The sequence below is a fragment of the Cydia amplana genome, chromosome 5 (genome assembly GCF_948474715.1).
Source record: "Cydia amplana chromosome 5, ilCydAmpl1.1, whole genome shotgun sequence".
Taxonomy (NCBI): domain Eukaryota; kingdom Metazoa; phylum Arthropoda; class Insecta; order Lepidoptera; family Tortricidae; genus Cydia; species Cydia amplana.
In genome coordinates, this window is record NC_086073.1 from 8,687,165 (window position 1) to 8,713,208 (window position 26,044).

The window sequence follows — 26,044 nt, forward strand, 5'->3', positions numbered from 1 at the left end:
GGGTATGCACGGTACGATCTTGTGGCTATCGGGCCAAATCAGCTTTGTTTGACCTTAGGAATAACCGCGCCAAGCGGCATTGCCTGAGACAAAAGTGCATACTCACTGCACTCACTTAGCCTACGAATTTAATTTCTAAAAATCGTATATTTTGAAAGGCTTTATCTCGGAAACTATTTGATGGTCAATTATTGCACCTGTTCTAATGCTTATTTCTTAATTATTGAGTAATTAAAGAATTTACAGTAACAAAAGTTAGCCAAAATTCAGAAAAATATTGTTGGTGTTTTTTATCAAGAGTCGGAATGGTCTCTAAATACCATAAATACCTTTAAATACCTAAAATGATTTACAATCCGAATCCAAAACCAGTGAATTTGACAAATGCAAATATCATTTTTATGATTTATTTTATTTTTGACGTCTGCGAGACACCACCTCGGCGTGTTAAATACTCTGACTAGTGACTTGTTGTGCTTTTTGTTAAGGTGATCAGGATCTGGAGGTCGCATGTGATCCACAAGCGAGATATATTTTAAATTAAGCTTCCTCTATAAATTTTACCAACACATTTAAAAATAATTAGGTACTTAACATTAGAACCACACAAGTTTAAATATAAGAATAAGAATAATTTTTATTTATAATAAAATACGCATGCACAAAGGTGTCCGTCCGGTAAGCCCCAAACTAGGCTGAGCCTGTATCTTGGGATTCTTGGGGCTTACAAAAGAGTAGGTAACAGTAACTAAACCTAATTAAAATTATGTGTGAGAGAGGGTTATAAAGTGTATGTTTTTAGAGTGAGTATTGTGTGTGTGTGTGTGTGTGAAAGGTGAAGGAGAGCGAGTGAGTCAGGACTATATGTGGTATGTAGGGATTGCTCCCGGTACTGAGTTTGTATGGTTCTCGCCATACAAATTCAGTACCGGGAGCAATCGCTAGTGGTATGTAATATTTGATCATAAAAGTCAGCGATTTAATAATATGATAATCATAGTCACACCCCTACGCCTTGATATTGATTAATCACATTATGGCACAGAGTTCCTCTGGCCATCTCCTGTGTCCATCATCATATCGGCTCGATGGTATGTTGTACCACAACATTGCATTGTCCTCCAACTTACATGTGTGTGATTTACAGCTCAATGGAATAATGGGTAGTAGGTCTACTTTAGCTTACAAATTTATTAATTACATTAAAATGAAGTACAAGTTCTGAAGCAATTTTTTACCAATGATCACCTATTTTTTCGTTTTCCCCGCCTTTACGAGCTTTCGGAGATTTATTATGTAACTGCACTAGGATTTCAGTACTTACTTGCTTACGAGTGTGACCTATTAATACATCTCTATTTCTAACTGTTTATGGTTTTGTCGCTCATGAACGAACAAGTGGTTTAATTTTAGCTTTGTTATTGCATAGCAATTACTATGCAAAAACAAAGCTAATTACTAATTACAAAAACACGGCTTTCAAGTAGAACATTTTTTTATGTGAGCACCTATCTACGATGTGTGTGTGACCTATGTGTGATTAAAATTCAAGATCTACTATCGATACTTACTATTTTTATTCACTCTGAAAATCCAAATAAATGTGTCCCCCACCTTTCCTCTTCCCCAAGTTTCGAACCGTGGATCCAATAATATGATTTTTTAAAGTAAGGTGTAATAAAGACTTTCAATAAAGACTATTTTGATTGAACATGTTCGTTAAGTTCTCGCAAAAAGTTGTCCGTTTTTAGTAAAAGCATGTAGGTCGTACTCGTACCTTAGTGCTGCTAAACTAAAGCTACGAAAGCCTATGAAAGATTCATTAGACGGAACATTGACTGATTTTGGCTGTTTTTATAAGACTATTGGCATGCCTGTCATTCCTTATAACGTTTAGTAATTCAGTCCGCACCTCCCAGAAAGCTTTCTTGGGCTTATGCAATTTTTGCACGATATATATATCCCAATGTAAGTATGTACCTAATTACTAGTAGCTATCTTCCGTATAAAGTATAAAACTTTGCCCACTGCGTCACAGTTCAGTAAAAGCAAAATAACTTAGGTAAAAGTAGTTACAGATACACTTTCTTTTGTTCAGTTTTATACTTTTAAAACTTTAAGAAGTGTTTCATAATTTTGATAAAATAAATTTTCGTATGTTAGTTTCATCGACAGGTTCTACAGAATTTTCAAGATTCTACAACCTTATCTCAGTCTTTTCGTCGTTGGATTGACATCGACATAACGTTTCGTTTAGGAGCGTTTGTCGCACTTTGTCTTCTGTCGATATGTATTTGATACAGTTTTGCAAACCGCCGCAGAGACGAATGCATCGATGACGCATGCAGGCGACGCGGACAGCGGCGCGCCCGCGACGCATCCCGGCCCCATTCGGGCAGACCAGCTTCCGCATTGACTGCCCGTCGTTGCGGGACACACATAGGGTGGCTAACACCCGCCACGCGAATTACTGTGATCTGCGATCATTTGGCGCATAAAACAGTGTTGGTTAAGGTCAGTGCTGCTTCTTGACAACGCTTTGTCGTGAGTAAAATATCAATTATATTTATGCTTAGTTAATTATTGTCACCAACCATGGCAACCGTGTCAGTTAATTGACAGTTGTATTTATAATAAAACACATTATAAACTTACTTATTATTATAAAACACTTAACGCATTGATTTTTCCTCTCAGTTAAAACAACACAGTGACGTTCTCATTTGTACCTATGAAAAAGTGGCTCGACATAGTTTTATTTTTTGAATTAATTTGTTTCGCCGAGTTTAAAATTCATGTCCTAGTACCTATTTACGGTATTCGTCCGTCTTTGGACTTACATAATGATGTGTAGGTATTCGTACCAAATTACAACTCTATCGGCCTCGTAGTTTCGGAGCAAATTGACTGTGACAGACGGACTGACAGACGCACGATCGATCCCTAGTGGTTCTGTTATTTTCCTTTTGGGGTATGAAACCTTAAAAACAATTATTTAATAAAGTACTTATCAATATATTAAATCATTTAGTGTCTCGTAAGAAAAACGTCCGGTATATTTATTTATTTAAAGTAATGGGATAGTACATTAATAATAAAAATACCTACATTAGTTATGTGCGTTTGATCATAAATGACGATAAGCAAAACATGATGCGTTGTATTAGTTTCAATAACATAGCTTCTCTTTATGTTATAATTTATGATTATAATATAACTAATTATTTTAATGATTAATTTATTATTATTAGGTAGGTAGGTAGGTATCGTAAAATAGGATATGTATATTTTTCTCGGCCCTTATGTTGGTACCTACTTATTAAATATAAATAACTGACTGATTGATAATAAATAAGGTAAAAAATATGAAGGAAGCAATTTAATTTTCACCTCAGCAGCTCGAACAAGGGTACTTTGCTACTTAAAAACAGTGAGCAAAATGCGATTTTGCTCACTGAGTGAGACAAAATGACATTCAAGTGACCTTAATATTCAATTGTCATTTCAACATGCGGGGTCTAATACAAGTTCGAAATACTTGGATTCTATTATCTCTGTCCCTTTCACGTCTTTAGCAAAAAGAAAGAGACAAAAAAAGTTCAAACTACATTCAACGGTACATTGACGGTTTATAATAGACCCCCGAAAAACGTCAGAACGCATCGTTCCAAAATACATACGAGTATGGATTCTTAATAATTAATTAATGAAAATAAAATTTAAGATTTCATAAAAACTGATAAAAAACACTATATTTTACGTTATTTGTTGTACGATTAAAATAATGAACTCAAAAAATACACAGAATATCACGTAAAATAAATAATTATACTTTTAAGAATCTCTACTATAGTTTATAGATAGTAAGTATCCGCAATTCGGACCGTATCTTACAATTTTTTTTTTTACAAAAAAAAGTTATCGATTGAAGTGTCAATCAATTGATGGTCGTTGTTTCCATATATTACCTATTTAACTGAAATTTACTACGTTTTGTTTTTGTGTTTGATTGTGGTAATTCAACTTAATTGTTAGTATATCTTAAGAAAGCATGAGTGAATAGGTAAGTGATGAAAAAGGATTACATTTTTCAGGTTGTCTAATATGTTCTCACTGCTGAGGTGAAAAGTTTTGTGAACTACACGAGATCAAAGTTATTTACATCTCGTGCGCTTTTGAGTGCCTTACTACGCTCAAGATTCTAAATTAGATTCACGAGCTACGCTCGTGAATCTACTATAGAATCTTTCGCTTGCACGGGACTCAAAATAAGCACTCGAAGAAATATCAAACTTTGATCTCTTTGTACAACTACAAATAACTATTGCCATTTTTTGCAACTCCCCTTGAAGGCGCCAAAAGAGGGTTCAAAAATTTTGACGGGAATTTGTATTATTTTAATCCTCCCCTGAAGGGGTTGAAAAGGGTTTATATTGAAATAAGTTAAAAAATAAGTAGGACCTAGCTATTTATTTTTTCCTTTTGACAACTGTCCTAAGAGTAAGTAGAATTACCAAGAATGAAGTCGCGGGCAGTAGCAAAGTTGATAATTATGTGCAAATAAATGATTATGATTATGATGAATCACTGATGCGCGGTACAGTAGCAACATTCATAGAATTTATGGTTGCCATAAGTCTTGTGCTGTCACTTTATGTCTTAGCCAATCAGAAAGTGACGGAAAGTGTTTATTCATGTATTTGATGGGACCCGGCAGCTAACCAGTGTGTGTGGCACACATTATTGCGTAGGGCTATTTGGGACCCCTATAGTACTATGCCTTATGGGAAACGGTCGAAGTCTGAACTATATTCCCATAAGGCAGTGCACTACTAGACGTAGTATTCGGGACGAAGGGGTCGAATATTTTATACAGATTGATATTTCTATACACTAAAGTGCTAAGGTTGTTATCGCTGCTGTGCAGTTGACACGGTGGAAACTTTTTATCACTATAAGGATTCGATGAAAAGTAGGTAAGTACATTATTATAATTGGTTCTATTCAATGGAAACTCGGCTGCGATTTTGACTAAGTAGGACTATGGTAAAGGTTCAAGTTCTGCTTAATCAGTATCCACATCATTGTATATTTTATTTAAAGGTTATATAGTTTTCTATAGACAGGATAAGTAGTTATTTCTGAACTATATATTTATGTAAAAGCGCTGGTGGCCTAGCAGTAAGAGCGTGCGACTTTCAATTGGGAGGTCGCGGGTTCAAAGCCCGGCTCGTACCAATGAGTTTTTCGGAACTTATGTCACATAATAAATAATAGTACTAAGTACAGAAGACTCACTCTCTAACAAAACGCGTCTGTTACGATCAGCACAGATATGGCCGCTAGGTGGCGACAGCGCCACGCGCGGCTTATATGGCTTTCCCCAAAATTGGGGCCGGAACGGATGTACTTTTAGCTACCTGTAGCAAAGCGACGAAATCGCAGAGCGAGACACGCCTGCTTATGTACGAAATACCATTTGGTATTTAGCAGTTGCTTTTCGGTTAAGGAAAACATCGTGAGGAAACCAAACGAATAAGGCCTAGTTTCCCCTCTGGGTTGGAAGGTCAGATGGCAGTCGATTTCGTAAAAACTAGTGTCTACGTCAATTCTTAGGATTAGTTGTCAAGCGGACCCCAGGCTTCCTTGAGCCGTGACAAAATGCCGGGATAACGCGAGAAATGTGCGAGAAAGAAGACATATTTATGTAGTATACAAATTTAAACACTCCTAATTATTTTCCGTAACCGAAAATGTATATGAAACAGGCGCATTAACGAAGTTCAGATGGCAGCCACTTTCGTAAGAACTAGACTAGTTCTAAGTGTGTACGTCAATTCTTGGGAAAAGTTGTCAAGCGGACCCCATGCCAGGCCCCATGAGCCGTGGCAAAATGGATAACGCGAGTGACACATTTTATACGTATTAGTTAAATTGGGTCCATTTATGGCGGTTAAAATGACAAAGCAGATGCAGCAGGGGGTAGTTGTCACCGTGCAGTGTCCGCGGCGCGCAGGCGCGTATATTTGCGGCTGTTACGATTGGTCGCATGCCCCAGTACTATTTGCTGCTCCCGCAGCGGGCAAGCGTCCAGTTATTCTAATTTTACTTATAATCGATGCCATCGCTTCGCCGGCTCACCGACAAAAGACGTGTCAAAGTTGACTACTGACGTGGAAATTACATTTTCATCACACTTGCTTGAAAAATAGGTACCTTATTTCATGCAGGTGTACTGAAGGACAAAGGCCTATATTATTGTTCCCGCGGGAGTTATGGATTGTTAAAAAAACCGGCCAAGTGCGAGTCGGACTCGCGTTCCAAGGGTTCCGTACATTAAGTCCGACTCACGCTTGACTGCACATTTCAATAGGTTTTCCTGTCATCGATAGGTCGAACTTTACCCCTTAAAAATTCGCCTGTTGTTTAAAATTCATTTGTTTATGTTATATGTATGTCCATCTTGTTCTATTAACTTTTATTATATTCTATTTAAGTATTCCTTTTGGCTTTGTAACTTTAAAATTGTATTTTGATATGGGTGTACAACTGTACATCATGTTGCCTGAAATAAAACTTTATTTATTTTATTTTATATTTATTAATATCTATACAAAGACACATTAATTACTATTAGGTATCAATAATAATATAGGATAACACATGGTGAATCAAAAAGTAATTACTGTCATTAGAACTGCATATTTACAAAATAAGGAAAAAAATGAGTTAAGGCCGTGATAAATAAAGCACTTGTGTCTGAAAAAATGTCAAAGTTTTTTTGGATATTCTGGCTGGTCTAGCTGTGAAGACGACCCCCGTTGCGGCTGCTCCGCTGGCGTTTCTGTAATCGAGCAAACCGTTGAAAAAAAGGTTTTAGAAGACAGATGAATTAGTAAGTATTAAACATAACATAGACTAAAGATTTCATTTGGTAATATTCACTGCACACAGTGAATATTAAGATGGGCTCTACCAATGTTCACTGAGGTTAAAGATTTGCGTTTGGAGATTTCATAGCGAACTCAACATTATTGGGCTTAATGCGATTTTTTTATCGCCTATCCCTATTCGCTAGACTTAGAACTCCAAGTAATTTCCACTTATTTTTTAAATTAAAGGAGCACATCCGTAGAACTAAATTTTTAATGATAACACGGTGATGAGGGCTGTAGAGGTGTTTGTCGGTCGAGACTTAGGGTAACATTCCATTTCTGACCGCAACTGCACTACTGGTACTGAATGCGTCGCTGTTACTGTCAATTTCCATAGTAAAATGAACAGTTAGTGCAGCTGCGGTTGGAAATGGACTGTCACCTTCAAGAAACAAAGTAGGTAACTGTCAAAAAATTTTTTTTTACACACAGACACACTTTTATTGCTGACTGTACTACTTCTCATTTGCATGTCTACCTAGTGTTTCTTAAGTATTTATTTATATTTTAACCCTATTCCTAAGATTGTTTGTTGTCACCAATTCCATCATACCTTCCACGTACCATAATTTATCCGTGTTTCAGATAATGTGTGTACAACTGTACATTATCAAATATTACGAGTAGTTTATCGTTATCTATGATTAAAATTCACTATAAGGCCAAAATTACAGATAAAACTAGTCGATAAATGGAAATTAGTTCTAGCAATGACAGTTAAGTATTAAGTACTACTTAATAACTACGAGTACATCGCTAAAAAAATAACATCTGACAAAGTGTAAGATTTTGAATGTGAAGACCGATCATCTGCGAAGGTTAGGTTAGTACATTAGATTCTTTATAAAATGTAGAATTGTCATAATAACATTAATAATTGTTATAGTTATTTTATAGCCGACTGTAGCAAAGTACAGTCTATAGTATTTTAAGTAGGTATGTGTGTGGGTACTACTGGGTATGTTTGAGTTCTGTTTCATAGTAGCGTCAACAAACATACATTTAACTTGTCACTTAAGTCAAGGGGTTGTATGAATGGACCGATTGATTACATAGAAAACAGAGGGCCTACCACGAGGTAAAATGAATGTTGTAAACGTAAACGTTCATAAAGGTATAAAGATGTAAAATTTATTAAAAATTGGTACCTACTAATCCATAGAAATTTATTGTATACCTAGGTAAATGACCACACATAAAACAATAAATATTAATTAAAAAAACGTATCCTTCTTAGAAATAATTGTTAGTTGCTAACACTGTTAGGTCGTATTTTTTTGTAGCTACAAGATGCGTGCTCTCAATAATTTCGTCAGCTGCTTAAAATGTTCGGAGATTAGTAAAGCAGAAGATAACAGGGACGTTTTAGTTAGTCCACACATGGCTGTGCGAGTGTGCGCAGCGCAGTATAGCGCAGTCAGCCGGTATTTCATCTACCTATATTTAATCGTTATACGGATACGGGTATAGGGGCGCATGCGTGTGTGTGTGCGCTCGTACGAGTATGTAGCGGCGCGAACGCAGCGCAACAGCGGCTCAACCAACGGAGAGAATTCGATAACGTGAACGCAACTCGTTTGTTTCGATGCCGTCAGCTCGTCAGAACATTTTGTGTGCGTTTGTAAATTGTACTAATTAGGCACGGGCTTGCTGGCAAAACAGTAGCTTCATCTATTGCTGCCCTAACGCCCATGTTACACAACGCTGCCGCGGTCCGATCCGCTCCGTGTTATCAGTTAGCATCGAAAGCGACACAGTTCAACGCTTCAAGAGATTTTAACTATACATCTCGTGGTCATTATGTACCTATTAATTGTCAGTGTGTGCGTGAAGTGGACTTAAATAGTGGAAAAGAGATCCAACAAGATGATTGTTATTGTAAGTATAACGGTGACTATAGATAAGTTTTTCGTTCGTATGATTTTGAGGTTATGTTTAAAAATGAGTCGAGTCCAAAGACGAAAATACATATCTGGGTTTATTTCAATACGTATATCTTTCAGTCAGATAGTCATAGGACTTGATTGTTTGGCAAATAACCAAGAATTGTCTAGTACGATAGGTACTTAATAGGTACGTCTGTGTTACGTTACTCATATACACTAAGTACCTAGGTTTGTTGTTAAAGAAATAAAATAGGAATATTCCATTGCTCGTCTGTTTTGAACGTTTAAATAAGCACGTATTATGTATTTAAAAACAGTATTTCAAAACTCATAATAACATTAAAATAATACGCACCTACTCATGCATCTAAAATTCGTGAGTTAGTCATTACCATCATAACGACTAAAATAAATAAGTAGACCTATATTCTCGGTACGTATCTATGTGCAGCGCTGGTAAATTATTTACATTAAAAAATAATCATGTTTCACTTGAACCTCAGCCTTTTATTATTCAGATGCAAAATACCAATGTAATCAATGAAGTAAGAGTAAGTATCAGATCAACGCAAGATAATGCTAATTTAGGGGCGGGAAAAGCAACTGCAACAACAACGGTTTGGATAGTGTTTTTGCAATTGTAGTTATTTTTAAACATTATTACGATAGTGGTACCTATTGTTTATGATGTGCCTATTCTAGTAGGTACCTATATATATATATATATATATATATATATATATATATAGGTACCTACATTTTCCTACAGGAAATATTGCTTTTATAAAGCATCTAGGTAGGTATTATTGTTTATTTATTTATCATTAAACATTTAAGTAGTAAGTTCACTTAGAAATTTAGGTACCTACACTAGTAATAAAAACCGGCCAAGTGCGAGTCGGACTCGCGTTCCAAGGGTTCCGTACATTACCTACACAATTTTTAACAATGTATTTATGATGAAATGTCTATTAATTAAAAACCCGTAGGGGTCGGATCAAAAACTAAGTAATTAAGTCCGACACACGCTTGACTGCACATTTCTAATAGGTTTTCCTATCATCTATAGGTAAAGAACTATTTTGTGTATTTTTTCAAAATTTTAGACCCAGTAGTTTCCACAGACATAAAATTCGCGCTCGCGCTTGACAGACAGCTTAAGTGTGCGAAAGGGAAGCCATCACGTATATAAACATCCCATGAGTGCGAAAAAGTCAGACTACCAATGAGAAAACGTAACCACTTTTGAGTTTGACGACGGCCGCGGACGGCCAAGAGCGTATCACAGTAATTTTCAAATTGAAAAATATACACGGATTAGGACGAAAAGTATTAAATAAAGTAATTCAGTGAAGATGGTGTATTGTAGTGTGCCGAATTGCAGTGTCACAGGGCCAAATAATCCAAGCAAATACTCGTTTCAGGAGGATTTATGATATTGCGAGCGAAATTTTCATAACGATATTTTGTCAAATGAACAGCGTTAAAAGTGTAAGAAGCCGGTTTATACAGTTCATTATAAGTTTTTCTTCCTTTGTGTGCTAATATTTTATCATATTAGTCTATAATTTAAAATATTTTGTGTAAAAACATAACCTGTTACTTTACGCTAGGGCTTGACAAAATGTTCATATGACAGTATTGATAACTTGTCGCTATATTAATAGCTATGTAATTATTTCTTCACAAGACATCATTAAGATATTAGCTTTTATAACCGACTTCAAATAATAACGATTGTTATACCTTTTTGAAGGTGCTCATGTTTAGCGGTAAATTTAAACTTCACTTTCCAACACAGTAAGAGTTACATTAAGATAAGTCAGCAACGATTTTGATAGCACACGCAGTGCAAGTGTTATTTATACGTCTAAATGTCGTAGAATTTTAACGTTTAAATAACACATTTGAAGAAGTAGTCGATAAAGCAATCAAACATCGACAGATTATTAATATGTCGTAACATGACATCACTATTTTTGATCTCACATAGACAATTTACGCACACACTTGCATTTCATTTTTGGTCGCACTTTTGAAGATTGACAGTTGTTCTATTCTATATTAATTCTATGGTAGTTTCGGAAATAAAGGGGAGGGGGGGGCGGGGTGGTAATTTTTTGCGTATTTTGTTGAATTACTCTTAAAGTGTTTATCCTAAAATTATAAAAAAAAATATTTGAGATTCTCACAATGAGCTCTTTCATTTTATATGTAACATGATATAGTTAGAAAACCTTAATTTTTTAATTTTCTTAATTAGCCCCCAAGAGTGGCCTCCATATTTAAAATTCATTTGTTTACGTTACATGTTCGTCTTTGGGTCACAAACTTACATATGTGTACCAAATTTCAACTTAATTGGTCCAGTAGTTTCGGAGAAAATAGGCTGTGACAGACGGACAGACAGACAGACGCACGAGTGATCCTATAAGGGTTCCTTCCGTTTTTTCCTTTTGAGGTACGGAACCCTAAAAAGTATCTAGCAGGAAGGGAAGTTATTTGTGGTGCTGTGTTTGGTAATGTTTTCTCTATATTGTCAGATGTCAACCAAAACTCACTATGTAATTACAAAAAAATAATTAAACAAAAATTAACCTTATTTATATTATCGTATTAGTATAGTCGTTATGGTTCAGTATGGCTATTAACTTGTGGTAATGTTTAGTGAATTTTGGTTGTCATCTGACGATATCGTCAGGTGATAATGACAAGTGAGTGACTGACAACCAAAACTCACTATAGTCTATTTTTTTATTCGGTGGACTGAAATGACAGTTAATAGTATGGACATTAAATGTCATTTCATACTATTAACTGTCATTTCAGTCTACCGAATAAAAAAATAGACTTTAAGTATACCCTGACGCGGCGAATAATGATCCTTATGACAGATTCTTATCCACATTTTTGTATGGAGAAACTGTCAATGTCAAAAGTTTGTAGACTTTTTTTAGTAGGTACTTATTATAACAAATTATTTTATTTAAAAATGTAACAATTAAGTAATATAAATACGGTAAAAACCTATTCATCAATTATTTTTTAAATTAAAATAGTCTATCCAAAAGCGACTTGGAGGAATTGTCATAGGGTTCGATTCACCATTCGACGCGTCAGGTATAGTCACTAGGTACCTATGTACTTACCACAAGTTCACAGCCATAGTGAACAGTAGTAGTAATGAAACAAGTTTGATTTTTAGGGTTCCGTAGCCAAATGGCAAAAAACGGAACCCTTATAGATTCGTCATGTCTGTCTGTCTGTCCGTCTGTCCGTCTGTCCGTCTGTCCGTCTGTCTGTCCGTCCGTATGTCACAGCCACTTTTCTCCGAAACTATAAGAACTATACTGTTGAAACTTGGTAAGTAGATGTATTCTGTGAACCGCATTAGGATTTTCATACAAAAATAGAAAAAAAACAATAAATTTTTGGGGTTCCCCATACTTTGAACTGAAAGTCCAAAATTTTTTTTTCATCAAACCCATACGTGTGGGGTATCTATGGATAGGTCTTTAAAAATGATATTGAGGTTTCTAATATAATTTTTTTCTAAACTGAATAGTTTGCGCGAGAGACACTTCCAAAGTGGTAAAATGTGTGTCCCCCCCCTGTAACTTCTAAAATAAGAGAATGATAAAACTAAAAAAAATATATGATGTACATTACCATGTAAACTTCCACCGAAAATTGGTTTGAACGAGATCTAGTAAGTAGTTTTTTTTTATACGTCATAAATCGCCTAAATACGGAACCCTTCATGGGCGAGTCCGACTCGCACTTGGCCGCTTTTTTTGTTTGTATTTTTTTTTGCAATTACATATATTGTATTATAACATCGTTATTTTCCAAAGCACGGTTTAAGTAGTTACTAGTAAGTATCATTGAGGTACCTACCTATATTTGCGGATAAATTTCCTGTTTAAAATACATTTATATTATGAATGAATTTATTAGCAGCAGTCCATATCAAGTATTATCTTATTTGATTTGTATTCTAGTTTACATTATCATGATAACGTGATGATGATTTATACCTACTGTATAAATATTTTGAAGGTACTTGACACAGTTAATGTCAAAATGAACATCGATCGATCGAAGCGATCGATTGAACATCGTACCTAAGTAAATCGAAATTTCGTCTATTTCCTTCTCGATCGCTCGAATATGCAAGAGCCATAAAGGAAAATACTTGTGATGCTGGTTATTTAAACCCTTCGACGATTATACCGAGCGCATTCTAAAATTATCATAGTCAATTTACTGAACTTTTACTACAGATATACATAAGTAATAATATTATTAATCAATTGTGTGTCTTCTTATAGTATAATAAAATTTGATCCGTGGCATCATATCAACTAATGCAACTATGCATGAATGGAGGCCATGTTTACACTGGTATATCCTGTACTCGTTCATACGTATTTAAATATCAAATATCAGCTATTTTTTTGGGGATACACCCCTTAATTGCCTTTTTAATTGGGATGTGGACTATGTAGGCGCAAGGTGAACTTCCAGCAGGATCTGCCCGGCAACAGCGCAAAACCTTCCTAGCCCCCAAAATCCCCTAAAGGCTAAATCACACATGCAACTCTGCTAGCTTCCCACATGTGTAGTTGAGTCTCAACTGTTGAGGCAATATAAACCTATATATGTAGGTACTTACTGGTTCTTTGCGATCAACACTTGTATCTAGCCTTGTTCAAGACAAGACGTGAGTTTTCACCAAGACGTTCGCACTTCGCAGACGACAACACATTTATATAAGTACCCGAAATGGCTCCACCACCGTACGCCTGATATCAGCCCTGCTAGCTGCGGCAAGTGTGTCAGTAGCCAGCTTAAGGTGGAATTCAAAGAACAATTTTCGAATTACTTCCCACTTTTTCAAGGTCAAGGCCGAGGTCATGTTTATGGTTTAATGAAGCTATCATTTGAAAAGTCGAAATGGCATGTGACGTGAACTATTTAAGTTAATTGACCCGTATGTCAGTATGCATGCAGTGTTAGAGATGCGAGCCGCCGACCCGTGGCTTGTTGAAAGGCTACGAGTATGCAGCCCATGCTGGTATTAATCGAGCTCCACTGAACTCGAGAAGTATTATTAGGTATCCGAGACTTGGTATCGATCACTTGGTACTCCCCTCCCCCTCCTAACGGTGACGTCACGGCTTTCCTCGCGTTAGCAACGGTGACGTCACAGATTGATGACGACTTCAAACTTAGCGCATGCGTGTTGTCCAGCCGGCTCCGGAGAGTTGAATCTAAATAAAGACAACCTAATGGCGTAATTTGTACTCCCAAAATAGCATATCAATACACAGGTAAACGATCCTTATGGCGTATCACTTACTTATGATCAGCAGGAAAATAGACACTTGGACTGAAGAATAGGCAGGTAGTTATGTAGTATATAGGTAGGTATTGGTACAACTGAAAATAATGAAAGTCGTTTAAAATTGGAATAATTAATAATTATTACTTTTCTCTAACATATGTAGTTATTAATGACTTAAATATTATAGTCGGCATACCATTTAGTAACGTAATTTTAGATAAATAGTCATAAAGTAAAATTATTCATCTACCGAGTAGAGTTAGACCAAACTAAGTTGGCAGCGATTTTGATAGCCCAGACTATAGAATAGAATAGAAAATATTTATTTGGCGTAAAAACATACACTATTTAGGTACAACAGAAAATTAATTAAAGATAGGTACACCAAATAGGATGCCGCTCAGCATAAGCAGTGACTCTAAGACACTGCGCTGGTTTTCGGGGCACCCAAAATTAAAAGCTAAACCTTAAAACTAATACACAAACAGAACAGATAGAATCAGAACAAGACAAATTAGACATATCACGTGTAAGAAGGAAAGAGAGAGAGAGAGAGAGAGAGAGAGTCGACAAATATATCTTGTTGTTCACAAATGTTTACAATTTTTTAAAGATTTTTGAATATGTCCGCTAAGTTATAAATCTTGTTGGGTTGTGAGTAAATACTTTTTTAGGTTGTACTTAAAATAGGTGACGGATTTGCAGTTTCTGATTGATGGCGGTAAATTGTTCCAACACTTCGTTGCAGCATATCGGAAGCTGCCACAAAAAGCGGACGTACTATGTTGCGTTGCGTAACGTTAAGCTTGAGAGCACCTCGTACATGACCTTTCGGAAACTTGAGTTTTTCAAATAGATAAGACGGCTGTTTATCGCGTATGACTCCAAAAAGCAATGAAGCAAAGTGCAAGGTACGTCTGGCAGTCATATTTAACAGATTATTACGGTTCAAAAATGGTGTGATGTGAGAACGACTAGGAACAGAGAAGCAAAAACGGGCACAAGCATTCTGAATGCGTTGAATTAAGACCGAGGTACGCGCCAGCATACACCCCCCAAAGACGGCATCAGCGTAACTCAATTTGGATAGAATAAGCGTGTCACAAAGGTTTATGCGTAAATCGACATTAATAAAATCACGAACGTGATATAATACTTTAAGCCTATAAAAACAGTTGCTGACGAGTTCCAGAGCAAGTTTTTCAAAGTGCATCTTACTGTCCATAAGCAGACCTAAATTTCGAGTTATAGAAACGCGCTCTAAAACATCGCCCGAGACTGAAACCTGCGGAGGCGCTAGGTCACGCACCAGTTTATCAGGACCAAACATCATCAGCTTTGATTTACTAGAATTAAGAACGAGATTGTTTGCTTTACACCACTGCGCGATTTGATCCAAGTCCAAGTTCAATTTACTGACTGCTGATACATTTCGTTGGGCTTAAAAGGTATATAAATTTGTAAATCATCGGCATATTACTATTACATAAATATCTGCACTATACAAGATAAAAAGCAATGGGCCTAAAATTGATCCTTGTGGAACTCCACGTATAACGGGCAGCGGACTGGAGATTGACGTTGAACCATTTTCGTCTCGAAGTTCAACAGATTGTGTGCGTCCAGTGAGATAGCTCGCAAACCAGTTAAGAGGACGTATATCGAATCCATAAAAAGCCATTTTGAAAGTAAGAGCGCGAGCGTAGTATTAATGGTATCAAATGCCCTAGAGAAATTTAACAGCACCAGCATGACATTTTTACCACTGTCTCGATCCGCTAAGATGTTATCTACTACGTCTAGTAAAGTAGTGGTGGTACTACGAGACTTTCTGAAACCTGACTGTTTCTTCGGCAGGATTTCATTCGCCTCTAGATACTCTGTTAACTGAAAACTAACTGCTTTTTCTACTATTTTTGATAAAAAGGGTAATATACTTATTGGACGGAGATCTTTAAAACTTAACGGATTAGATGTTTTTGGGATAGGTTTAATAATAGCTGATTTCCATGTGTCGGGAAAAACGCCTGTTTCTATGGAATTATTGACTATGCTAGTAATTAACGACTGCGCAAGTCTTATTTAAAAGTCATAATTTCATAATTTGACGTATAAAATAACACTTTCAAAGTCTGGGCTATCAAAATCGCTGAGTTCCAACTTAGCTTGGTGTAAATCTACGCGAATATTTAAATTTTTCAGTTTGTCGATATAAACCTATATTAATTAAATGGTAAGTCGAAGAATTTAATTTCCGACCTATTTGGTACTAATTGGTACATTGTCATAGTGGCAATAGTAATAGACGGCTCTAGCGACTTTCATATTGATTGTCACTGTGACAAGGTACAAAATGGGTCAGAAATTAAACTCTTTGACTGTACAATACTTTTTCCTTTTTAACACGCTTTTATTAGGTCGACCTGTATGTAACTAACATGTAATGGAATCTTGCAAGTTAAATTTGATCCACTTCCCGGTTTCCGATTGAGCTGAAATTTTGCATACACATGTAAGTCGGGTGACAATGCAATATTATGGTACCATCGAGCTGATCTGATGATGGAGACAGGAGGTGGCCATAGGAACTCGACCTGTATGTAACTAAATTGTAATGGAATCTTGCAAGTTAAATTTGATCCACTTCCCGGTTTCCGATTGAGCTGAAATTTTGCATGCACATGTAAGTCGGGTGACAATGCAATATTATGTTACTATCGAGCTGATCTGATGATGGAGACAGGAGGTGGCCATAGGAACTCTGTGATGAAACAACGCAACCTAATTGTGTTAGGGGTTTTTAGAATTGTCTCGATGAGTATTAGTTGTCTGTCGTAAGAAAAGTACAGTCAGCGATTAAAGCGTGTACCAAAAATTAAAATTTTGCCAAAAACTTTTATGCCTAAGCTACTGAACCGATTTGGTCGACATTTGGTGTATAAAAATCTCAATAATATATTTTTGAAAACCCAAAATTTAAATCTCGTGTGACCGATATCGTGGCCTCAGCTATTATACCTACTACCTCTTCCCATGTCATGCAAGCGGTTCGTAATATTTTCATATAGCTATGCGCGTTTGAATAACGCCTCCTTTTAAAGCGTGACTGAATCGTGTGAGAAATTGATAATCAGTTTATTTGTTTACAATCACTTTACTACAGTAACTTGCATTGTGTAACGATTAGGCACATATCTAATACCTTTAAACGAGCAATTCTTGTTTATATATATATATATTTCGGGGATCTCGGAAACGGCTCTAACGATTTCGATGAAATTTGCTATATGGGGGTTTTTGGGGGCGAAAAATCGATCTAGCTAGGTCTTATCTCTGGGAAAACGCGCATTTTCGAGTTTTTTAATGTTTTCCGGTCACCCAGATATTAATATAGGTACAACATAATGTAAGCAGAAACCGGTCTTACTTAACTAAAAGTGAGAGTATGAATCAATCTAGGTATTAAGTTGGCTGCTTTGCCTTTGATGTTAAAAGAAAATTAGATAGATATAATTTTTCGTTACATAACACATACACTTTTCATAACAATAAGTCAGAAAGTATCACTAGGCTATGACATCTTTCGAGCGGGTTGCTAAACACCAAGTGGCGCGACTTACATTTGGGTTCGGGATGGGTGTTCCCTATAAAGCGTCACTCTCACCCGCCAACAGATGGCGCTATTGACTCTCCAGACTTTTGGCAATATGGCGATACGCAAGTAAGGCGCCGACACGGAACGCCTGTCGGCGTGCAGGGTACAATTTTACAATAAAAATGAAGTGGTTGATAAATAAGTATTTGAGGCCTAAAACTGCTGCTACTTAGATCAAAGATGAAGCACCACCGTAAGGTACGCATAGTTATTAACTTGTTTGAATGTGATTTATTATTAAATTATCACTTACCACGACCCTCAAAAGTATTGATTACATGCGTAGTTAGCATATCTATGACGCTTTCACCTTGCTCGCAGACGTATAGTGTGGTAACAACGAAACTATGAATATAGAGCCTTATTTTCCTCATTTTCACCCATTACGTAACTTGCAACTGCAGCTAATTTTACCACCTATAAAGTATATCCATTTTGGCGCATTCGCTCGCTGCCGGCGTCACTGCGTTGCTTAGCGACGACAATCTATAATCATGTTTTAGTGTTGCAGTTTACAAGGTTATATTCAATTTATTGCATAAGATAGAGCAACAATGTAGATAGTTAAATACAAAGCCGTGTAAGAAATAAGATAATAATTGAGTGCAACAGAAGATTTTACTTTTAGATACCACGAAAATACCTTTCGATAAGATAAAAACTAAGATTTTTTTTATTTGTATATATGTACTGATGACAGATAATTTGACAATCTGTCTTGTATCTTTCAGATGTGTGTAATAAACCTCTACGTAGTTTAGTTGATAGGCATATTAAATAAAACCGTTTAAAAACAGATACCACTTAGCTTCCTGTTGTTTAATATATCTTACGTCTATTTGTTATTCTAATTATAACAATATTTAGAATGTTACAGTAGTTTCTAGCACATTTTATTACACTTGTAACAGATTTACAAGGTTAAGGTTTAAACAAAAAAAATAATGAATCAGGTACATAATTCATCGTTCTACTAAGTGTTTTTTTTTTTCATTTCAGGTACAGCCATCCTGTTGGATTATGGTCCATTATAAAGGTATAAATAAATAAACACAGTATTGCAGAAATGGATCCAATATTGGAAAATGAATCGGCTACGGCTGATGCTTCACCCAAATTCGGAAAGTCTAAACACAAGAAAAAAAAGAACCATGTAGAAGCTAACCAGACCGTAGTGGGGGAGAAAAAGAAATTTGTAGTTACTAAATTATCAACGACAGACGACAAAGATATACCGTCTACTTCGGCAGCACAAAATGTGCATACTGTCCATTTTGGCACGCGGGGGGTGGAATCCCAAAGACCCCATGTTAGATCAATTTTCAAAGAAAAATCTGCAGATACATCGAGAGCATCTAGCGCTGAGAGAGAACCCGCAGTTGATGTTAAGGGGTATGAAACATTTCATGGAACATCGTCGAGTCCACGGAGTTCAATATTTGATATTTTTCGACTTCGCAGAAAGAGTGACTCTAAAAAGCATCAGTCGTTGATGCACAATGTAAAAGCTGCATTAGGGAATACCCCTAAAGCTACAGAAGCGCCTGAAGCTTCGAAAGAACCTAATACTGAAGAATCTAAAGATTCTCACAAGAAATATTATCATACTGTAACAGGAGCTTCCTCAAGAAAATCTAGTCCCATTACAAGGGTAATGGATATTTTTTGGAGAAAACCTCACGCGGAGGCAAACCAGGCGGCCATTGATCCCGCCAAAAAGAAATCTGTTAAGCAACCACGCCGTTCCTCTATTGGAACGACTTCGCCCACTTATCATAAAAATTCATATGCTTCTTTGGATCCTCTACAAGCAAAACAATTGTTTAGGGAAGTTAGAGGTCTTCCTAAATACGATCCCTATTTATCTATAGTTCAAATTTCTTTGGGTGGTAGAGACAAGACGAGGCTGTTGTTGAATTTTTTCAAATATCATAAATGTTACGAAATTCTACCAAAATCTGCAAAAGTAATAATATTTGATACACAGTTTTTGGTAAGAAAAACCTTTCCTACTCTTATCTCACATGGTATACGCTCTGCTCCACTGTGGGATGCTAATAAAAAACAACTTGTTGGCATGATAACAGTTACTGACTTCATAAGGATTTTGTTACACCTTGAAAAGGAAAACCTACCAGTAGATGAACTTGAAAGGCATACACTTCATAACTGGAAGAAGATATTGCGACCAACACGTAAACCTTTGTGTAGTGTTGGCCCTGATCAATCTTTACATGAGGCTATAAATATGCTTAATAAGAATCGCGTGCACAGACTTTTGTTAATTGACCCATTTAACGGAGATGTATTGTATATTTTGTCCCACAAAAGAATTTTAAGATTCCTGTTTGTCTATCTTAATGAATTTCCGGAATTAACATTTTTTCATAAAACATTGACTGAATTGAAAATTGGTACATTTGATGAAATTGTGTCCGTGACAGATAATACTAGTATTAAAGCAGCATTTCAGCTCCTATTAGACAAAGATATATCAGCCTTGCCTGTTTTAGATGATGAGGGCAAGTTAATCGATGTTTATGCTAAATGTGAAGTATTGAATTTAGTTAGCGAAAAACTGTATTCTGATTTGTCATTGACAATAGGTGAAGTAAGGAATAAAAAGAAAGACTGGGAAGAAAAATTACAGAAATGTCGATCGAGTATTTCGTTATACGAGGCCTTAGAAGTCATAGTTAGGACAGAGAGTCATCGATTATTGCTAGTGAATAAGGATAATAGACTAATAGGAATTGTTTCGTTGTCAGATATTTTAGTATATTTAAACAGAATTATTCCAACCGAGAAGAAAGTTTCGTCACTACAAGAGATATTTAGGCCCCTGGAGGAAAATAAAGTTGACGAATCAGCAAAAGAGACCGAGAATGAAATAATATCGATTCCGGTACCAAATTTAGGACAACAAGCACTGTCTGAGGGTGACGAAAGTGTCCCCGAAGCAAATGATGTCGCAAGCGCCCCAGGAAAAAACGAAGTCGCTGACGTAGAAACAACGACCAATAGTGGCATAGAAGTTGGAGAGACTTAGTACAAATAAAAAGGTTTAAATTAATATGCACAGCCTCGTCTAATCTTATTTAATGTTGATAAATATGCTCTTTTGGAAAATGGAACGATAAGAACAAATATTATTCCAAAGAAAAATGTGATAGGCGAAACCGCCGAATCAGTGTATTAATCTCATAGATCGCTTTATGCTTTTATTAAATTATAATAATGTAATTTAACTTCGTAATCGTTAATAGTCGCATCAAAATACCACGTGATTGCCTTATTCATTGTTTAATTTATGATTAACATTGCTGAACTCAATAAAATATTTTAGCAAATTTGATTTTTAATTCTGTTCTGTGTTGTAAATAAATATTAAATAATTCTCATTCATAGGGAAATCAACAACTTTTCAAGTATTATTTATTAATATCAAGATCATTTACAGGTAATTGTACATTAAAAAGAAAGACTAACTTATCTAAATAAAACTAATAACGAATACTAAATAAAATTAAAATAAATATAAAAAATTGGACCCCTTTGGCATGGTGCCGAGGACGCTGGCAGCATTTCCCCGCTGTATTGCGAAGCTAATACTTTTCAAGTGGGTAGGTAGTAAAAATGAATATTAGGAATTTATATAATTTTAGTAATTTATCAGAGGTTTAAATTAGGTATTGTAACTAGGTACTATTCAGTTATTTAATACCTGCATTATACCAGTAAAGTTTGTATGATATGACTATTATCCGATTATTAAGCAGTAAACGGCAAGTTTCAATTTATTTGAATCGTCTAAATTAATCAGTAAACATAACTTGTCTAGTAATATTGCGACAAGGATATTAACATGACTGCCAAGATTTTCTGCTAAAGGATCGAACACGGCGCATAACCGTGCATAACTGAATAAATTACCTTTAGGTAGGTTAGGTCCACGTCCAGTCGCGTATAAACAAAATGGTCTGAGATAGCAGTTGGGCGCAGTCTTCATTTGGAACAAAAACCTGTTAAATAAGCAAGGACACGGTGTTGTCTTGAGCGAATACAGTTTTTATTCGTTATAATTTGCATTCAATGTTGCCGAGGAAATTATGTGAGGACTGAGGAGTGAAAATAGATACTACCTTACAGTAAGTGAAGTATCAATATTTAGTCAAAATATAATTTTGACTTTGGATTAAATAAATAAATATCGTAAGTAAGCTAGGTAGCATAGCAAAAAAGCTTGTGCTGTGGGTACTAGTTGATAATAAAAATATCTATTATCCATTATCCACTATTGAATAATCCACTGTGCTGGCTCGAACATGATACGATCACTTCCCCGACAACTATAATAGATATTTAAACAAATTCATAAAATACAGAAATAACTGAGGAACAAATGTATGTGAATAACACAAAAATAAATGCCCACATCTGGTTTTGTACCGAGGGCCTCCAGTTACTTAAACAGGATAGGTAAATATATGTAACACAATGTGCAAAAATCGTTAAATTATCCATTGTACAGAATTTTGCTCTGCTCATAATTCATTCTGAAACAAATAAACATTAAAAACAAGTTAACAATTCCTTGCCTAATAAAACGTGTAAACAATATAATTTCCAGAATATGTATTATTTTTTGTTTTATGAATTTACACATTATTTTCTTCTGTAATAGTTATTTTCGATACAAGTGCGAAAAAGAGGAAATTCGAAACGAGTGGCGATAAATTAAAACACGACCGAAGGGAGTGTTTTAAATCGACACGAGTTGCGAATTACCTATTCGCACGTGTATCGAACAACGTTTTACAGCACATATGGCACTTTAAAGTTTCGACATACGCACGAAAAGTGCTATTTTACGCACTAGTGCGGAAAAGTAGCCCCATATGTACTGTAAATGTGTTTTTTGAGTGTTTGTTCGGTTTTATTCAGTAAACATTACCTAATTATCGTTTATTCACAAAGGTTCAAGAGTTCTTCAAATAGAGATCCTCCTAGTAGGTAACTAGGTACTCAGTATATTTCGTGTAACACTAGGTACCTGAAAATACTAATCTCATATTTGTATATTTATACTTATATGTAAATGTATATTAACAATTTCTTTTGTTTCACTGCTAGTTAACTAATTAGTCAAAATTGTATTTGATTGAATTTTGTATTACTTAAGTAAAATAATATAGCGAGGAACTTGATGATACCAGATACGGGTATATACTCGTATGTTAATACAACGCAACAGATGAGTGGAGGTTCAGCGTGAGCGCGGGACCGGTCGCGCGGAGGTGGAGGAACGAACCCGGAACGAACCACTTTGCCTCAAGGTTGTATTGTTTTATCTCCTATTCAACCGACCTGAATTCATCTGTACGTACTTGCACTTCTTTATGAGAGATTTACCTTTTAAATACTTTATTTCAACCGAGTAGATTCATTACTAGAGACCGGCAATTTCGCCAATTTAATACGTCATTATGATAGCATACTACGAGAGTTGTACACGACCTTCAAGGAGGATGGAATGTTGGTGTTTTTCCTTTCGTTTTAAACTAGTCGTCAAATTAATAACGAAGAATCAAACGAGGCCCGGTCCTCGGCCCACGCGTCGCCGACCGGTAAGTCACCTGGTAAATATGGAAGCTTGTCCACAGCGGGCGAGACGAATCTGCCTACACGCCGACATCGACACACTCCTCCGTATCATTATGGATCTAGGGCCTTGGATAAACTGTTTATTGATGCAAGGTGCTTTTACCCACGAGGTATTATTAGTTCTTAAGTTCGTGTACAAATAATATTTAAGGGATTAGGTAGGTACACTGCAAGTCACGTGTATTGGCACGTTTTTTTTTAATTGATTGGATGCAGGAAATGTATAATAGGGCGTTTTTTTTGTTGTCGCCTACACTTTTTTTTCAAATTTGGGATTTTTTATGTTGTTTCTACTCAGAATCACGAGCTATTTCTATCCTAATAGGAGAAAAAAAGTGTCCTAAGGTTTTTATTTCCATTACGTCACCATTTTTCATAGACTGTATGGCGGTCGCGGAATGGAAAAATCGAAAAATGTATGGAAATTTTGGGACACTTTTTTTCTCCTATTAGGATAGAAAGAGCTCGTGATTCTGAGTAGAAATAACATAAAAAATCCCAAATTTGAAAAAAAAGTGTAGGGGACAACAAAAAAAAAACGCCCAATAACTCATTATGCACAGGTATAAAATATTTAAATATCTCTTCTTTGTAATACTTGTAATTTAAGAACTTGTTAAAGAAGATCTATAAAACTAATATGCATGATTAATAATATCATGGTATCACCTAATTATCATTTCTGTCGCCGAAGAGAATGGACGAATCGATCAAACAGAGGTCGTGTAGTGGACATCTGCGTTCACGATTCCGGATTAGGCGGTGCCACTTATTTATATTGCAAAATATTCAAGGTTAACGCAATAATTTACAGAAGTTATTAATAAGGATCTGTTCTGCTGTTGCTGGTTGAATATATATTAAAATCCTATAAATGTTGGATAACTTGCACATACAAATTTATTACCTAAAGTCTATTTTTTTATTCGGTAGACTAAAATGACATTTCATAGTATGAACATAAAATGTTTGGTCTACCGAATAAAAAAATAGACTTTACATGTTATTATTATTAGAGCAGGTAGCTGCCTACACATGAGTATTATATGTAGGTACAAATTACGAGTATGTAATTTTGTTACCTTTTCTTAAAAGTAAATTTTTATTTCACTCATTTAGCTATAATTAAGATGAAATAGGTCTACCATTTAACTGAGACCATTGGTAACAAGTTATAAAGTCAGCTGCGGACTGGCTGAAGGTTGGTTGCATGAAACAAATTTTCATTAAGTTATATAAGTAAAAGTCGAATAAACAAACAAGTTTCGTAGTCCGATGTCTCAAATACCTTATACGCATACTGCTAGATAATCACTGCGCATCTTCCATCATCCATAGCAACAGACAAATAACTGGTAGACGCGGTAGACCTATAGAAATAGATAGGTAGTATTTACAATCAAACTACAATTGCTCGATTTCGTCACTCGAAAATCGTTAAAAAACGGCGAAATGCTAATTTTAGAAATACGCGCGATAAAAAATGGGCATCTAGTGGTATTAATAAATAATAAATAATTTCTTTATTCAGACAATAAGGATACTGTCCACATTTGTTATTCGGCTACTTATAAACTAGGTTAATTGTACTTACATACTATACTAATTATTTTTATTTATTTTTATTGACCACTCGTTTTCAATTCTATTAGTAGAATTTAAATGCCTAGTAAAATCTGTCTTGATTAAGCCAAATCGAATAGTTTTGCAAAGCTAAAAAATTACCCGTTCTATACTAAAGGTACTTGACCTCGTGTTATGTAATTTTTAAACGCAATATTTAGCCAAACAACCGCTTAGTCTAGTGACTCGATCTTGCAATACGTCTGCGACTGATACTAGAGATACTATAATACCATACCACTGACTTTAATTAGATGAAGATCTGCTACTCACATAATATTTGTTATGATTGTAAAATTTGTTAAATAATTAAAAACAGAAATTCATGTTACCTAAGTAATTTAATTTATTGAATAGGTAATTCTATTTTCTTTTAGTGATAAAATATTACAGAGTTAAACAGGAAAAGGGACTAAAAGTCTGGTAGGTATGGTAATATTACACAGCCAGTCTTAACCCTAAAGATACATCTTCCATGCATCTTCCAGACAACGTCTATACATATATGTATACATTTTTATAGACGTTGTTAGGTGAATATTTATTTAGGTGCAGTGCAGGTGGACTTACGAGAAGATCGAGATTATTGAATAAAGCGTGTAGTCTGACTGCTTACGCAAAGTTAAGAACATTACATTGCACGTTAATTTGTTTAGTGAGAGCCACAAAATTTTACGAGTCATTGAAGTCACAATTTGTAATGTTGCCAAAGAGAAAATGGATTGATTGCTTTTTAAATTCTGTGAGTATCTTAGCCGTAACAAACATGCCTAAGGCTAGGTTTGAGTAGACGTCTCCAGCGTTTATAAATGGTTCTCGTTATTTTTAAACATCACACTAAATTATTTTCGTAACAAAAGTAAAAGTAGGTACATGTACGTGATGGTCACAAATGGTCTTCGTGCTTTATGACCCATTGTGCCGTTCTTCACTT

The 26,044-nt window shown here is 35.6% G+C and overlaps 1 protein-coding gene across 3 annotated transcripts; it reads left to right on the forward strand.

Moving 5' to 3' along the window:
- Positions 1-2,520: 2,520 nt before the first annotated feature.
- On the forward strand, positions 2,521-21,173 carry LOC134647930 (5'-AMP-activated protein kinase subunit gamma-3-like). Of its 3 annotated transcripts, none has more exons than XM_063502311.1 (2): positions 2,521-2,544; positions 18,823-21,173. In XM_063502311.1, the coding sequence occupies exon 2, from the start codon at positions 18,890-18,892 to the stop codon at positions 20,870-20,872; it is 1,983 nt and encodes a 660-aa protein (XP_063358381.1). In that variant the 5' UTR covers positions 2,521-2,544; positions 18,823-18,889; the 3' UTR covers positions 20,873-21,173. The 3 variants fall into 3 exon arrangements, with proteins under 3 accessions (XP_063358381.1, XP_063358379.1, XP_063358380.1); XM_063502309.1 differs by lacking the exon at positions 2,521-2,544 and adding an exon at positions 8,457-8,813; XM_063502310.1 differs by lacking the exon at positions 2,521-2,544 and adding an exon at positions 17,865-18,021.
- The last annotated feature ends 4,871 nt before the right edge of the window (positions 21,174-26,044 follow it).

Bases quoted from the DNA above. Each gene is read 5' to 3' on its own strand.
- LOC134647930 (XM_063502311.1), top strand. From the start codon at position 18,890: ATGGATCCAATATTGGAAAATGAATCGGCTACGGCTGATGCTTCACCC.